The sequence below is a fragment of the Theobroma cacao genome, chromosome 6, assembly GCF_053813885.1.
Source record: "Theobroma cacao isolate CCN51 chromosome 6, ASM5381388v1, whole genome shotgun sequence".
Classification (NCBI taxonomy): Eukaryota; Viridiplantae; Streptophyta; class Magnoliopsida; order Malvales; family Malvaceae; genus Theobroma; species Theobroma cacao.
In genome coordinates, this window is record NC_142644.1 from 29,035,194 (window position 1) to 29,050,286 (window position 15,093).

The 15,093-nt window shown below is 36.4% G+C and overlaps 3 protein-coding genes across 3 annotated transcripts; all 3 read left to right on the forward strand.

The window, feature by feature from the left end:
* The first annotated feature begins 1,072 nt into the window (after positions 1 to 1,072).
* On the forward strand, positions 1,073 to 2,407 carry LOC18596772 (trans-resveratrol di-O-methyltransferase-like). Its single transcript, XM_018122993.2, has 2 exons — positions 1,073 to 1,834; positions 2,023 to 2,407. Exons 1-2 carry the CDS (start codon positions 1,073 to 1,075, stop codon positions 2,323 to 2,325), a joined length of 1,065 nt encoding a protein of 354 aa, XP_017978482.2. The 3' UTR covers positions 2,326 to 2,407.
* A 1,246-nt stretch (positions 2,408 to 3,653) lies between these two features.
* Positions 3,654 to 5,213, forward strand: LOC18596773 (trans-resveratrol di-O-methyltransferase-like). The gene is given in 3 exon segments (XM_088807551.1): positions 3,654 to 4,539; positions 4,542 to 4,696; positions 4,883 to 5,213. Coding segments are annotated over 3 exon segments (1,071 nt in total). The 5' UTR covers positions 3,654 to 3,935; the 3' UTR covers positions 5,195 to 5,213.
* A 2,344-nt stretch (positions 5,214 to 7,557) lies between these two features.
* Positions 7,558 to 8,763, forward strand: LOC18596774 (spastin, putative (Protein of unknown function, DUF599)). The gene is made up of 2 exons (XM_007025455.3): positions 7,558 to 7,975; positions 8,094 to 8,763. The coding sequence occupies exons 1-2, from the start codon at positions 7,808 to 7,810 to the stop codon at positions 8,637 to 8,639; spliced, it is 714 nt and encodes a 237-aa protein (XP_007025517.3). The 5' UTR covers positions 7,558 to 7,807; the 3' UTR covers positions 8,640 to 8,763.
* Positions 8,764 to 15,093: the final 6,330 nt, after the last annotated feature.

A 15,093-nucleotide genomic window follows, 5' to 3' on the forward strand; every position in this document is an offset into this window, starting at 1 on the left:
GATCTAAACAGACACGTCAATTTTTGGTAGAGATAAAATCATAGTAAAGTCCATAAGACATTAGTGCCTGTTCTTGACTGTTTGTGATTGTGGAAAAAATAAAATTTAAAGTCAAAAGATTTGGCAAGAAAAAAAAAATCAACGTTGTGAAATGAAATTTTATTTTTAAGTATAAGTATCCTATCATAAGATATAATATACAATTTTTTAAAATTAATTTTAAATAACATATATACATGTAAAATTAAAAAAAATTAAAAAAATTATATTTATTAATAGAATTGAGAAATATATAGTGTAAAATTGAAAAGACAATTACTTTTTTATTTAAACTTTCAACGTGTTTTTTAATAATATATTTTTAATAAAAAGACATATTTTTTATTATAATATATTAAGTAAAAGTAAAAGAATATATATATATATATATATATATATATATATATGACATTTTCAATATATATATTATTTTTGTAATAAAAAGGTTAAAATACTCACTCTCGGACCTAAATCCATAAAAAATAGTCTGAAGTTCTAGAAGGTTGTAGAAACCTAAAGCCACAAAAAATAGTGATTGACTATTTCTACTTTGAAGTTTCAGCCCATTGCCAGGACCTAGTGGAAATATAGATTTTCCAAAGACATGCTGCATCTTTTTCTTTTTTTTTTTTTTGAAAGGAAGACATGCTAAATCTTTATTCCTCTTAGGATGACAATTTTCCAAAGACATGCTACAGCTTTAATCCACAAAGGTTAACAATTCAATATCCATGGTAAACCTGATAAATCTATGGATACATATAACTGTCCAGCCGACATTGTTTCCTAACAAAGAGTTTTTTCCTAGCAACTTCTTCATTTCCAAGTTTCTCTTGACTTGTCTTTACGTCCACTTCCAAATCGGCAACTGATGATAGAATTTCTATTTTCGTTATCATTGATGAATTTGGAACAAAATGTAGCATGTCTTTGGAAATTCTATGTTTCCAACAGCATGCGCCATCAATAAATTCTGCACCACGCCAGTGGCAAAGCAAGGCTGATCCCTTGTAACAAAGTGATTTGTAGAGTTATGGATCAGGGAGCAATTGAGTCTAGTTTCCAAGCTCAAGCTCATTTATACAAGCATATGTTCAATTACATTGGTTCAATGTCACTCAAGTGTGCTGTTCAGTTAGGGATACCAGATATAGTCCATAGCCATGGAGAATCCATCGCTCTTTCTGAATTGGTCTCAGCACTTCAGATCCATCCTGCCAAAACTAATTGTGTATACCGCCTCATGCGCATGCTGGTGCACTCAGGTTTCTTTGGTACAACCAAAGTTCACGAACATGATCAAAAAGAGGAAGCATATGTTCTGACACCTTCTTCAAAGCTGCTTCTCACAGATAAGATCAACTGCTTGTCACCCTTTGTCCTGGAAGTTCTTGATCCTATTTCAGTGAATCCCTTTCATTTCCTTGGAGACTGGATCAAAGGGGACAAGAACACCGCATTTGAGATTGCGCATAGCTTGTCCTTTTGGGACTACGTTGATCAAAACCTCGAATTCAAGGACCTATTCCATGAAGCAATGGCACGTGATTCTCAAATGATGAATTTGGTTATCAAAGACTACAAGCTAATTTTTGAGGGCTTGAGTTCACTCGTTGATGTTGGAGGTGGTAGAGGGTGTATAGCCAAGATAATATCAAAGGCATACCCTCACTTGAAATGCACAGTGCTTGACCTCCCTCATGTTGTTGCTAACCTGCCTGAGAGCGAGAACTTGAATTTCATCGGAGGTGATATGTTTCAGTATATCCCTTCTACAGATGCCATTCTAATGAAGGTATGCAAAACTTTTCATTCCTTTGCTAAAGGATCAATAATTATTTATCTTCTTGCTTCTTAATTATCAGATAGGGAAGTTCCTATACATTAAAGAATTGCAATACATGTTGAATTAATGACTATATATGTAGAAACTTCAATACTGTATATATGCTTTGATTTTAGTCAAAATTTATTAATTTGCAGCATATTTTACATGATTGGAGCGATGAGGATTGCATAAAGATTCTAAAGAAATGCAGAGAGGCCATTGTAAGAAACGGTGCAGGAGGAAAAGTGATAATCATAGACGTCGTGATAAACGAGAAGAATGACAAGCATGAACTAACCGAAGCAAAGCTCTTTATCGACATGCTGATGATGGTTACGGTTAATGGAAGAGAAAGAAATGAGAAAGATTTCGGAAAGCTATTTGTGGAGGCTGGCTTCACTCACTACAACATCATGCCAATATTTGGTTTAAAATCTATCATGGAGGTCTACCCTTAGAGGGGAATAATTAAGTGTTTTTTATATATCTGTGGAAGCTTAATCCTATAAGTCTTTAAATAAATCATATGGCCTGTAAGCTTAATGCATTAATTTGATAATAAAATAAATGTAGCAACTGAATGTAAGAATCACAGCTACCTTCATTAATTTGTGTTTATTGCACGATCGAATGATTCATCAAGTGAAGAAACCATGATAAATGTGGGGCCAAAGTATGTGAGGATCCTGATTGTAACACCCCTCTAATCAGACAATAAAATTGACCCTTTTTTTGTCCTTTTTGAATAGCGAAACTTGACCCCTGTTACTGAAAGCCCGTCTGCAAATTTTCCAGAGGGAAAGGGGAGAGAGTATGGCATTGATCGATAGTATGGTTTTTGGAGAGAGATTATAATAGAGTGAAGAGCAAGACGAAAAGTGATTATAAATGAGAGAGAGAGATTAGCAAGATAGAATATGTTGGTAAATTTATTTTAAATGATGTATTTAATTTATATTAGATTAGAGAAAATATTTTATAAATGTTAGTATGTTCATAAATATATCTTAATGGAATACGTGTTAAGACACATGTTAATCATCCGATCTCCACAAGTGAGAGTTAGAGTTGACTGAAATTTGCACAACAAGTGTTTCATTAAGATATATTTATGAAAATAATAATTAATTAATTATTAAATGTATATATATATATATATATGTATTTATATAACAATTATCTGAATTTGTTCATAGAGTTTAAGTGTATACAATAATAATGCTTGACAATTGGTATGTTGGTCACACTTTGCATGCAAAGCAAACTTGGCCAACAAGCAATTTTTTCCTCATACAAACTCACGTCCATGTTAATGTCCAGCAACCTGCCCTATTATTCTGTCTTTCCTCGTGCAATTTTTTATTCTTTCTGTAGTGGTTTCAGTCACTATGAAGAAACTCCCTTATTTGGTTTGAAGTCCCCTATTCAGGTCTATCCTTAGCAGGAAATCATACCTTCTTGCCATTTATGTTTGGATAGTACTGAAGAATAACTTAGGAGTTGAAGATTTAATTTGAATGACTGTTGGGTAAATCATGCATTTTTGTGTGCCAACAAAGAATGTGTTGTGAGCTTAATCCTTATTGTGCTACGTACTTTATTAGTATTAATACATATGTACGTAGCAGAAAAAGGAAAAAAGGAAATATGCCAAATTATATTCCATATAACCTTTTATTGGATAATTAAGACATTAGTGCATGTGCTTGACTGTTTAGTGCTTCTGGAAAAAGACAGTTTAAAGTCCAGAGTCTGCACGAAAGAAAAAGCTAGCAGCCAACGTAGTTCCGTGATCAAGAGTTTTTTTCCTAACAATTTCTTCATTTCCAAGTTTCTCTTGACTTGTCTTTAACATCTACTTCCAAGCAAGCTACTGATAGAATTTCAATCCACTTGAGTCATTGTTGTTTTCGTTACCATTCACGAATTGCCGACCTTTGTGGAACAAAGATGTAGCATGCGTTTGGAAAATATATTTTTCCAACAGCATGTATGCCATCAATAAGTTCAGGACCACACCAGTGGCAAAGCAAGGCTGATCTCTTGGAACAAAGTGATTTGTAGAGTTATGGATCAGGGAGCAATTGAGTCTAGTTTCCAAGCTCAAGCTCATTTATACAAGCATATGTTCAATTTCATTGGTTCAATGTCACTCAAGTGTGCAGTTCAGTTAGGGATCCCGGATATAATCCATAACCATGGAGAATCCATCACTCTTTCTGAATTGGTCTCAGCACTTCAAATCCATCCTGACAAAACCAGTTGTGTGTACCGCCTCATGCGCTTGCTGGTGCACTCAGGTTTCTTTGGTACGACCAAAGTTCATGAAGATGATCAAGAAGAAGAGGCATATGTTCTGACACCTTCTTCAAAGCTGCTTATCACAGATAAGATCAACTGCTTGTCACCCTTTGTCCTGGAAGTTCTTGATCCTGCTTCAATGAATCCCTTACATTTCCTTCGAGACTGGATCAAAGGGGACAAGAACACCGCATTTGAGATTGCTCATGGCTTGTCCTTTTGGGACTATGTTGATCAAAACCTTGAATTCAAGGACCTATTCCATGAACCAATGGCACGTGATTCTCAAATGATGAATTTGGTTATCAAAGAGTACAAGCCAATTTTTGAGGGCTTGAGTTCACTCGTTGATGTTGGAGGTGGTAGCGGGGGTACAGCCAGATAATATCAAAGGCATTCCCTCACTTGAAATGCACAATACTTGACCTCCCCCATGTTGTTGCTAACCTGCCTGAGAGCGAGAACTTGAATTTCATCGGAGGTGATATGTTTCAGTATATCCCTTCTACAGATGCCATTCTAATAAAGGTATGCAAAACTTTTCAATTCCTTCCTAAAGGATCAATTGTAATTTATCTTCGTGCTTCTTAATTATCAGATAGGGAAGTTCCTATACATTGAAAATAATTGCAATACATGTTGAATGATTATATACATATGAACTTTCATACTATATGCATGTTTTGATTTTAGTCAAAATTTAATAATTTGCAGCACATTTTACATGCTTGGAGCGATGAGGATTGCATAAAGATTCTAAAGAAATGCAGAGAGGCTATTGTAAGAAACGGTTCAAGAGGAAAAGTGATACTCATAGACGTCGTGATAAACGAGAAGAAAGACAAACATGAACTAACCAAAGCAAAGCTCTTGATTGACATGCTGATGATGGTTATGGCTAATGGAAGAGAAAGAAATGAGAAGGATTTCGGAAAACTATTTGTGGAGGCTGGCTTCACTGACTACAACATCATGCCAATATTTGGTTTGAAATCTATTATGAAGTCTATCTTTAGAGGGAAATAATTAATTATTTCTATATCTCTTGAAGCTTAATCCTATATAGGTCTTTAATTTAAATAAAGCATATGGCCTGTAAGCTTAATGCATTAATTTGATAGCAAAATAAATGTAGCAACAAAAAAGCAGTTGTAAGACTCGAATGTAATCTACGTACAAGAAAAAGCAGTTGTAGCACTGTGATATTCTACATCTCATATTAAATATGAATATTATTGTTAAGATCTATATAACAATCCAAGTCCATCATTATTAATAATTTGAGCTTGAGCTTTTGAGGGTAATGTGGTTTAAGCTCAAAAAGCTACTGGTCTAATGATTGGACTTGGGTTGTTATAATGGTATCAGAGTCTGCATCAGTTCGATGTGAGTTTTCACATTATTTTAATGAGATCTTGGCCACTTGAAGTCACGCGATTTAAGTCCAAAAAGCTACACCTTCTAACAACCTTTCTAATCAAGGAATCAAGAGGAGTGATTCTCAAATAATAAACTTGACCCTTTTTACGAGTAGTAGGTCGACATGTCAATTGTTTTCATTGTAAGCAAATTCCACTTGATGTTCTTACAAAAGAAAATCAAATCTCAGTTCTACTATGTTTATAGATATAGTTTCCAGGCTCAAGTCTTCCCGGAGACATCAAGTCTCGAAAGCAACAATAGGCATGTGATGGCTCGTGTAAAGTAAAATTCAAGGCATTGAATTGTATGAGCAGTCAAGATGGAACTTGTTTATGTTCTGTTTTGGATCATTTTAATCAGCTAGGATACATCAAATTTTCGTCTGTATCTAATTTCTAGGATTGCCCAAAAGTCCTTGACATATGAGAAATCAACCGTCCTTTGTCTACTCTGTTTATTAATTAGTAGTAGCAAGCAGTACAAGTATTTGTTTCCTGATAGACCTTTTCTTGATTTATCTGTTCATCATCCCTAGTTTTCAGAATTTAGTGATTAAGGCCTGTCCTAATATTAACAATTGCAGCCCTAAAAAATTATTTCCAGATCAATCCTTCAGCCTGTTTTAGCTGATACTGCAATGCTAATTTATAAAAAGGAATAAGTCAATTAGGGAACTGCAGAAACAAAAATTAATTCATATCAAATGCTAGGAGATAGTGAGGTGCTCCAAGCTCAAAGTCCCATATACAAATGTGTATGTCAATATATAGATATCATATCACTAAAATGTGCAGTTCAAGTAGGCATACCTGACATAATCCACAAGCATAACCAATCAATTACCCTACCGGAGTTAGTTTCAAAACTACATATTCCCGCAGCAAAAACAAGTTGCCAGCAGCGCTGGATGCAAGTTTTGGTGCATTCCGGTTTCTCCAAGCCAACCCAAAGCAATTATTGGTAAACCCTTAATAGGTAAAAGTGCATTCATAATTCAAGATCGAGCCCAAAACTACAAGGGTTTGATCCTGATCCGAGCGTCAAGACTTGTTGATGAGGATTAAATCCAATCCACAAGGCACAAAGCCACAGATTTTTGCCAGAAACGATTGCTGAAATCCAAGTGTAATTTCTGCTAATTGACATGATAGGATTACAGGCCATAAGTTCATAACCAAGAGGACCCCTCAACAAGCAACTTAATCTAATCCCATCGTATTTAAGGATTAATGGACTGCAATAAAGTTTAGAAATCCAAGTTAATTAATTAGATCCAGTTGCCATTTCAAGAAACGTTGACTTCTTATCATCAAACTGGCCAGGAAAAGTCCTCATTTTCATTTGTCTAGCTTCAAGAGGCAAAATTCTTGCTTAAAATCACTATTTTATAGCCTCGTGTTGTTGATTTAATTGTAACACGTTACCTAAAGTGATAATTTCGGTCCCATATGTAGAGATTGAAAGTCTTAAAAAGAAAAGTATTTTCCAAATATTTTATACCTGTCATGTTGGAAGCATTCTAGAGGATGCCGCCAAATGCTAACCGTAACAATTAATACATTGAAGTACATACCTAACCTTCCTTTGTGGATTTTTTTTCCCCAATAAATTAAATAGAAAGTCTCAAGTGTCAACTTGGGCTTATTCCACAAATTGCAGTAAAATGAAGAATATAGTATTTATGTATTTATTAATAGAGGTAAGACTTAGGTGTAATTTCCTAAGTAAAGTTCACAAAATTTCCAATTGAAAGAATAAAATTTAAACCCCATTTGATTAATACAATTTAATGATATGTAAATAATTTGAAAATGGCATCAATTCAAAAAATTTAATCAGATTTAAATATATCTATTCTTGATTATATCCAATGCCCCTTTATTTGCATAATGAAAATCCTCTTGCTCCAATCCTACCAAAAGAGTACAGTTCAGTCACATAAACCAAAAAATTTTTATTTCTCCAACGGTTTCGTATGATGTGAACAATTAGGAATAAAAGATTGCAAGTACTCTTTGCATCCCCATATATGAAATGAAAGTCAAGGATTTCATGTAAAACAATATCAGGACACCTCAGCAAGACACGATTCCCAGGACGCCATTGAATCCCCACCCTTGTAGAAGAGGTTTACAAGCTAAATTCAAGATATAATCCCTTAACTTTCCACTTCAATTAAGTAAATTCCTTTGCAAAGGAGAAAAAAAATTAAAAACAATGTCTGTCCGAAAGGAGTATCTTGATTTAGTTTTGGTCCCTGGTGGGCTGCTGATCATGTTTGCTTACCATCTAATCCTCTTCTACAGATACCTGCATCGCCCTCACACCACCGTTATTGGCTTTGAAAACAATGACAAAGAAGCTTGGGTTGAAAGAATTATGGAGGCAAGGCTCTTCCCTAGTTTCTCCTCTCCCTTTTTTTTTTTTTTTTTCTGTTGTTGTTGTAATCAAATCGATCAAACCAGGTTTTACATTTCTAGCATGTTTGGGTTGGTGTTTGCAGGCTGACAAGAAAGATGTCAGTAATGCATTGACTGTGATCGGGTCCAACACATCGGCTGCGACTTTCTTGTGCTCAGTCTGTTTGACTCTCAGCTCCCTGATCGGAGCCTGGCTTGGAAGTTCTTCAGATAATATCTTTCGAAGTAATTTAATATATGGGGACACGAGGCCATCCACCATTTCCATCAAGTATATTTGCCTTCTGACCTGTTTTCTGCTTGCTTTTTCATGCTTCGTTCAATCAGCCAGGAACTTTGTCCATGCAAACTATCTAATAACCACACCAAACTGTGAGGTACCAGTCGAATCTGTGAAAATAGCTGTTCTCAGGGGAGGTGATTTTTGGTCGCTCGGGCTTAGAGCACTGTATTTCGCTCTTGATTTGCTTCTCTGGTTTTTTGGTCCGATTCCAATGTTTGTTTCTTCTATAGTCATGGTATTCATCCTCCATTACCTTGATACCAACACGAAACCAATGCACCGTTATCGAAATCCAACCACTCAGAAGAAGGTCACTGCTAGAAGTTATCACGGTTCAGTTGTCTAGTATAGGATTTAATTTTCAGTTCCAGGAATTTGGAGAAAGCATCCAACATTCTTTTTTCACATATGTAATCATTGATTGTTTGAAGTGAACCAACACAAGAGCTGAAGCAACTACTTGTATTGCACATCAAGCAAGTTTGAAAGGATTGAAACTGCTGATGGCTAAGCGTGGAGAGTTCCCATTCACAATTTTGTTCCTTGTCGTAACTTGTAAGTTAGCTCTCCCACATCAGTTAACAGTGTTTGATTTGTTAACAAGTAGTTGCAATATCTGCATCAAGGAACTAGGCTGCTCACAATCATGTCTAGGATACCTTCCTCAGTAAGCAAAAAAATCTGTTTTAGCAATTAACTCTGCATTTATTTGCAATTATAACGGACCAAACTCTGTTTTGACTTGCTCTCATATGTACAGTTTGAAATTGAGACCACCTGGCTTGTTCTAGACCTCTAAAATCTCGTACATGGCCGGATCAAGCTTAGGCCCAACATGACCGGATCGTAGGGTTGAAACAGGGCCATGTTCATAGTGCTAGCCTGAATGAACAATATATAAAAGCCCAATTCTTGTCTGGTAAATTCGAACTTTGGGTTACGATTTTAATTTACTTAAAACTGATTCACGTAGATCATTACATGTCCTGATTATCAACGTCGTAAGACATACAAAAGACATTGATTGTGATATAAATAAGTAAGTATGCAGTTCCTTTTCACCCACCAAGCAAAACAAAATCATGCCGTCATCACTGTTCGTCATTGTACCTTTTTCTTTAAAACTTGGGAAATTCAAGAAAGTTACGAGTGCAGCAGCACTTATGTCAAACCTAACAATTTTTTAAAATTGAAAGGAGTAGGCTTTTCCTCCTAAATACTACCACCATTACATCCAACCCCATATTTAATTCCCAAGTTGGACTTTCAAGTTTCAAACATTTATTTTAAAAGAAGAAAAAGGAAAAGGGTGTTTGTCCTTGGCATGGATCATAAGATTACAAATTTTGTACTGGAACGTGAAATACTTGCGCAGTGTACTTGGATTTAAAAAAGGAATCCACGCGAGCGACACCGTTTTGGGCGATTAAGTCTGGTCTGGCGCTCTTCGTGTGTCCCGTCCCGTGTGACAACAGCCCGTCAGGCCACCCTCCCCTGTTTCCCTTTCCACTCGCTTCCTCCCTTGGCTTTTCACTCCCTGGCGCTGCAGATGCAGTTTTGGCCGTTCCTTAGCCGTACGATCAAATTGTTATCAATGTTGTTAACCTCAATGGGTAGCCGACAGGCTCTGATCAGACAAAGACCGGTCTAGTTCCTTTTGGCAAGTCTCATGTGGGTCCTATCACCACATATCTCACGCCACGTGTCCCATCCAACATCTTGGGATAAGAGTAAGTGAAAATCCAAAAAAAAAACACACAATAAAAAAAAGGAAAGAAAAAGTTGGGGCATTCTCGAGGGGCGAAAAGAAAGAGGTTGGATATCTAGCACGGACACAGTTAAAAGACCAAGCAGCTCACTGAGGGGAAGCTGAAATGGCGAGACTACCCTCCGTCAGATGTTGAAGGGGTTGAGGGCCCGGACACGTGAACGGTGAGGAAAGAGGCAGAGCGTAGGTACAAAAGAAGCATAGGGGCGCGTGCGAGGATGATTGACATGACTAAAGTACGATGAAAGGCTGAGACAAACGCAGAGCAGAGAGATGAAGGAAGAGGGAGCAGCAACCCGCGTAAAAGTCGAGGGGTCTCTCTGCAGAAAAAAAAGGCCTAACTTTAGTCATTCGGGGCCCCTATCCCTTTTGATTATGACCCCTTTTTCCCTTTCTCTGCTGCAACGCTACAACAACCCTCCCCCACCCCCGCAACTCCCACGCGCCCCCCCGCCACGTCGTTTTTGCTTCAGCGTCACGACCCCAAAACATAATTATATCTCTCTGCCTCAATTTCAAAATCACTCATGGTAACTAGTTTCTTTGTCTTTCTTTCTTTCTCTTTTGACAAAAGTATCTTTGTCTTTTGAGATAACTTTTGACAATATTTACTCCATAGTTTTCAAGATTTAATAACAAGACTTGATATTGAAATTTAGTTCAAAAGCCAAAGAAACTTTACTTTGTGAACAGAAGTTTAGCCCCTCTCCTCTTAACTCATTCGGTTCAACTAGTCCTGTCCAAATAATCACCAGGTATTGCTTGAAGTCTAAATTGTATAGGAAACCAAACCCAACATACGTGAATTCGCGTGTGGTTTCAAAGAAACCTTTTATCATATACGACTAAGTTTTTAGTACCACGTAAAAGGAGCTCAAATTTGTTGTATTAAAGGAAGAAATTAATAACACACGTCAAAATGAAATGAGAAAGGAAACATGCCTGCAGCTTGCAGTACAAGGTCATGAATGAAACAAGTAAATATGGAGTAGATATTTGAGGAACGTGGGGTGGTTTTATGTGATAAGGCTCATGGGAGAAAAGGTGGGGTAGGACAGCAGAGAATCTTGTTTTGAAGAAAAGGGATGTAATTTGAAGGCAGCCGAGAGAGAAAGCGATGTACTGAGGTAGGGTCATGTTAAGATTGGGGGAGGAGATTGTTCAGCTGAAAAGTGCACACTCCATTGCCAGAGATGCTTTTACTCTGTTTTAGGTTTTCTCCTTTTTAAATGATGGTCTTGGTCGACCAACAGCCATCCAACCCCATCCTCCTCCAAGCTTTCGTTTAGTCCAAGAAAAACACCCTTCACGTACAGCAAAACCTGCACCTGAAATTCTAGAATTTCCTTGTATATATGCCATACAACGTTGCAAAATGAAAGCTAATTGCAATGCTTTGTCATACTTATAACTGATACTAGTTAATGAGCAAATTGATCTAGAGGGATGAAAAGTGGAGTACGTAAGATTATGATTGTCTTCCACCGTGAGCCTCTTTTGTTTTTTCTCTGGGATGGTAGTGAAAGGAGTTGCGTATGCATTAATCTAGGCAATGAAATCCAGTGATCGCAAAAAGCTTGATACACTTTGTCTGTAATGTGAAAACATGGCTTTTTTTGTGTTTGGAATGTTCTAATTTGCCTGGTTAACCATGATAGACAGCTTGTTTTTGGTTAAACCAAAAGAAAAATGAAACATATATATAGCTTTGTCCGAATACTGAGTTATGCTGCAAAAAGAGTAATATTAGTTTCTTTGTATCATACTGGCTATTAATCAATTTCCTTTTTTCTTATTTTTAATGGCAGGAATAGTAATAAGATAAACCTAATATATCAATCCCATTGAGAACAGAAAACCCATTTTAACTAACTGATTAGGGAGAAGAAGTTAAGATTGTTTTGAAAAAAATAGTTAAACCCTTTAAGTTAACCAAAATAATAAGAAATGCCCCTTAAAAAGCAATTGATCGCATCTTTTTCTTTCTTTTGTCCATGGATAAATTGAGTCAATAAATAGGACTAGAAATGAAATGAAATGAAATCATATCATATCATGTAGTCACAATTATTGCAATTTGCCACAAGATAAAGACAACATCTGTTTAAGAAAAATTTTCAACATGGAAATGATTTTTATATGAGACGACAAAATGAGCTACAAACCCATCTTGCTTTTACTTCTCCTTAATTTTTGGTAATCTCACCTTTTTCTTTCTTTCTTTCTTTTTTTTTTTTTCAATTTGGCATCATTAAAATCTAAGAGGGTTCTTGGAATCAATAACCCAAAAGCAAAAAATAAAATCAAATAAAAAAAAGAAAAAAAAAAAGATGCTCTAATGTGTAGGACCCAAACCCATTTCTTCTTTTGGCTAATTTCAACAAAGTAGAAGTACATTGGTTTGATCAATCTCTATGTGAATCTAAGAATAACTTTATGGTACTTCCCCTTGTTGTTTCAAATGGGCAATTATTAGTTTGGGGAACCCGTGCACAAGCAATAATTTTTGATTTTGTTAATGCCATAAAATAATAACTATACCAACCTAGACGCGACAAAGTTAACCAATTGTTGTCTTACAGCATCAGTCAAAAGACAGCATTATAAGATCGGTTAAGATAAGATAAATACTGTTTTTAATATAAATAATAAATCATGATTAGCAAAGAAACACTATGATATCTCAAGCATTGTCGGTTTCCATCTTAATTCCTTTTTATCCGATGGTGCACGTGAGACTGACCACCATCATTTCTTTTCTTTTAACTCATATGACTGCGAAAAGGCTTTTGCTTTCGGATTTGGTCTCTTCCCTTTTCTCCATTCATTTTCATTTGCAAACTTCAAATTTAATTTCATATGTCACGTTGCCTTTACCTAACAAAACTGTCAAAATTCAAATAGAAACAGGACTCCTTTCATGTCGTATTACACGTAAAATAAAATTAATTTTATTATATTGTAGATTTATTTGCCTTTTTATCTTTTGTACTTGCAAAGAGAAGCCAATGCCCTAAAAATCCAAGTGTGACCAGAAAATGGCAAGGCCTAACCAAGTCCTTAGGCATGCATGCAGGTGTAGTTAAAGGGTATGAATAATGTTTATGGTTTCCTAGCAGGGTAACTGCCCAACATTGCATTTCGCTCCATATAAAGGCCAAAATACCAACACCACAAAAAGGGGTGTTTATAGGGGCACTCCTTTTTTTCCCTCTCTCTCTCTTCTTTTAATGCAAGATTACAGGTTACGCTTATTAAGGGGTGTAGCAATTTGTTTTCTTTGATTAATACTGGGGACGGTTTGTTTAATTAATGAGAGCCGCCCCATTGATCAAAAGGTAGGGTGGGCGCTCAAAGCAACAGCCAGTCTAATAATGAAACAATCTTAGTGCGGTGGGTGGGACTGACGCAAAAGATTAAAGTGAGGCAAAAGGGAAAGATATAAAACAATGTTAGTCCCACTGCTTTCTTAACGCGCGTTCCGCCACGTCCTTGATTCATAAATTTCGAAGCAAAAGAACCAACAAATGGATTCAAACAAGCTGCGAACGCTGCATGGTGGCGAGTGGACACCAGAAGCTTTCCTCTATAGGATAAAACGCAAAAGGTGTCACGACCAATTGGGCATTGAGTTGTAACCCGTTTTGTCCGGGTTATCTGCCTAAGGCCTGCTCAGCTAGGCTTTAGGCCTGGGTTGGGTTCTTTGCAATTGATGGCTCTGATAAAGACCTGCCCCTTTTCACTACTGTGACACATTTGTCCACACTACCCGAATTCCCATTTCTACCCTTTTCTTCCCCCCCCTCCCCCACAAACTGAGTAAGATTGATTTTAATGGATCCCTTTGCTTTCTAATTATGATGCTAACATCCCCCCCCTCCCCAACTCTACTACTTTAGGACTGGTTTGATTAAGGGACGATCCCCACTAATTAAACATAGAGACCACTTGTCATTATGAAAATGTGGTTACAATTGTTAAAATATTCATTAAGCAAAAGTTGTCGTGCATAAAAGTATGGGTTAAAGCCTCCTTGGAGAAAATGAGGATATCTTGTTTAATTCTAGGAGGATCATTTGGAACATTCAAGTGAGAGATACTCCTCTAAATTTTATTCAAGGATACCCTTTTCCTCCCTGACTACATTTCTTTTTCATTTATTTTTCAACTAGAGATAAAAGAAAACCTTAAAAGGATTGCTGCATTTTCCTTCATTTATTGATTCATTCTCATTACAACATATTGTCTTTTGGTTTAATCTTAATAATTAGTCTGATAAATGCACTAGACTCTAGTACTCAACAAAGTGCAACACTAAATGTACTTTAGTTTTCTTTTTTCTTTTAATTGTCAACTTAAACTACATCAGAGGAGTGGAAAACCCACATTTCAGAATGTACTGAAAATTGACACGTGCGGTTAAGTTATTGCTGAACTGGTTGAAACAAGAAACAGGTTCAAAAAATATTTTCCCAGTTGACAGAACCCTGATCGGAGGAGCTGTTAAGCCTGCAGTACAAGATGTTGTCTTCTGTTGCAATTAAGTGTACAGCCTAAAGCCAGACTTACAACTTAACAAGCTTTTAAATTCGATAGGGATTAGCTTTTATGTCACACTAATCATACGGATTAGAAGGGTCATTTCCTTCCCTGATTAATTTATTCCCCTGATTGGTCAGGCATAATGGCCTGCATTTTCTTATTGCTTTTTACCTAAGAAAACAAAACCATAATGGCCTACAAGACTGATTCATGAAAGTCAAAACTTTGGCCAGGCAAGAATCATGGAAGAAAAGAGATGAATGTTTATGTATATATATATTTATATGAGCTAACAACTTGGCAACTTGGGGATCATACTTGTTCAAATGCAAATTACCAAACTCTACCAAATAAGCTTTATGGGGGGTGGGTACAGGGCTTTTCAGACAGAATATAGGCTGGATTTGAAGTGGGAAAAAGTTTGTCCCTCTAATAGAAAGGATTGCCTACTCTGGTCTCTTTCAGGGTTTGGCTAAATTAGAGTAATTCC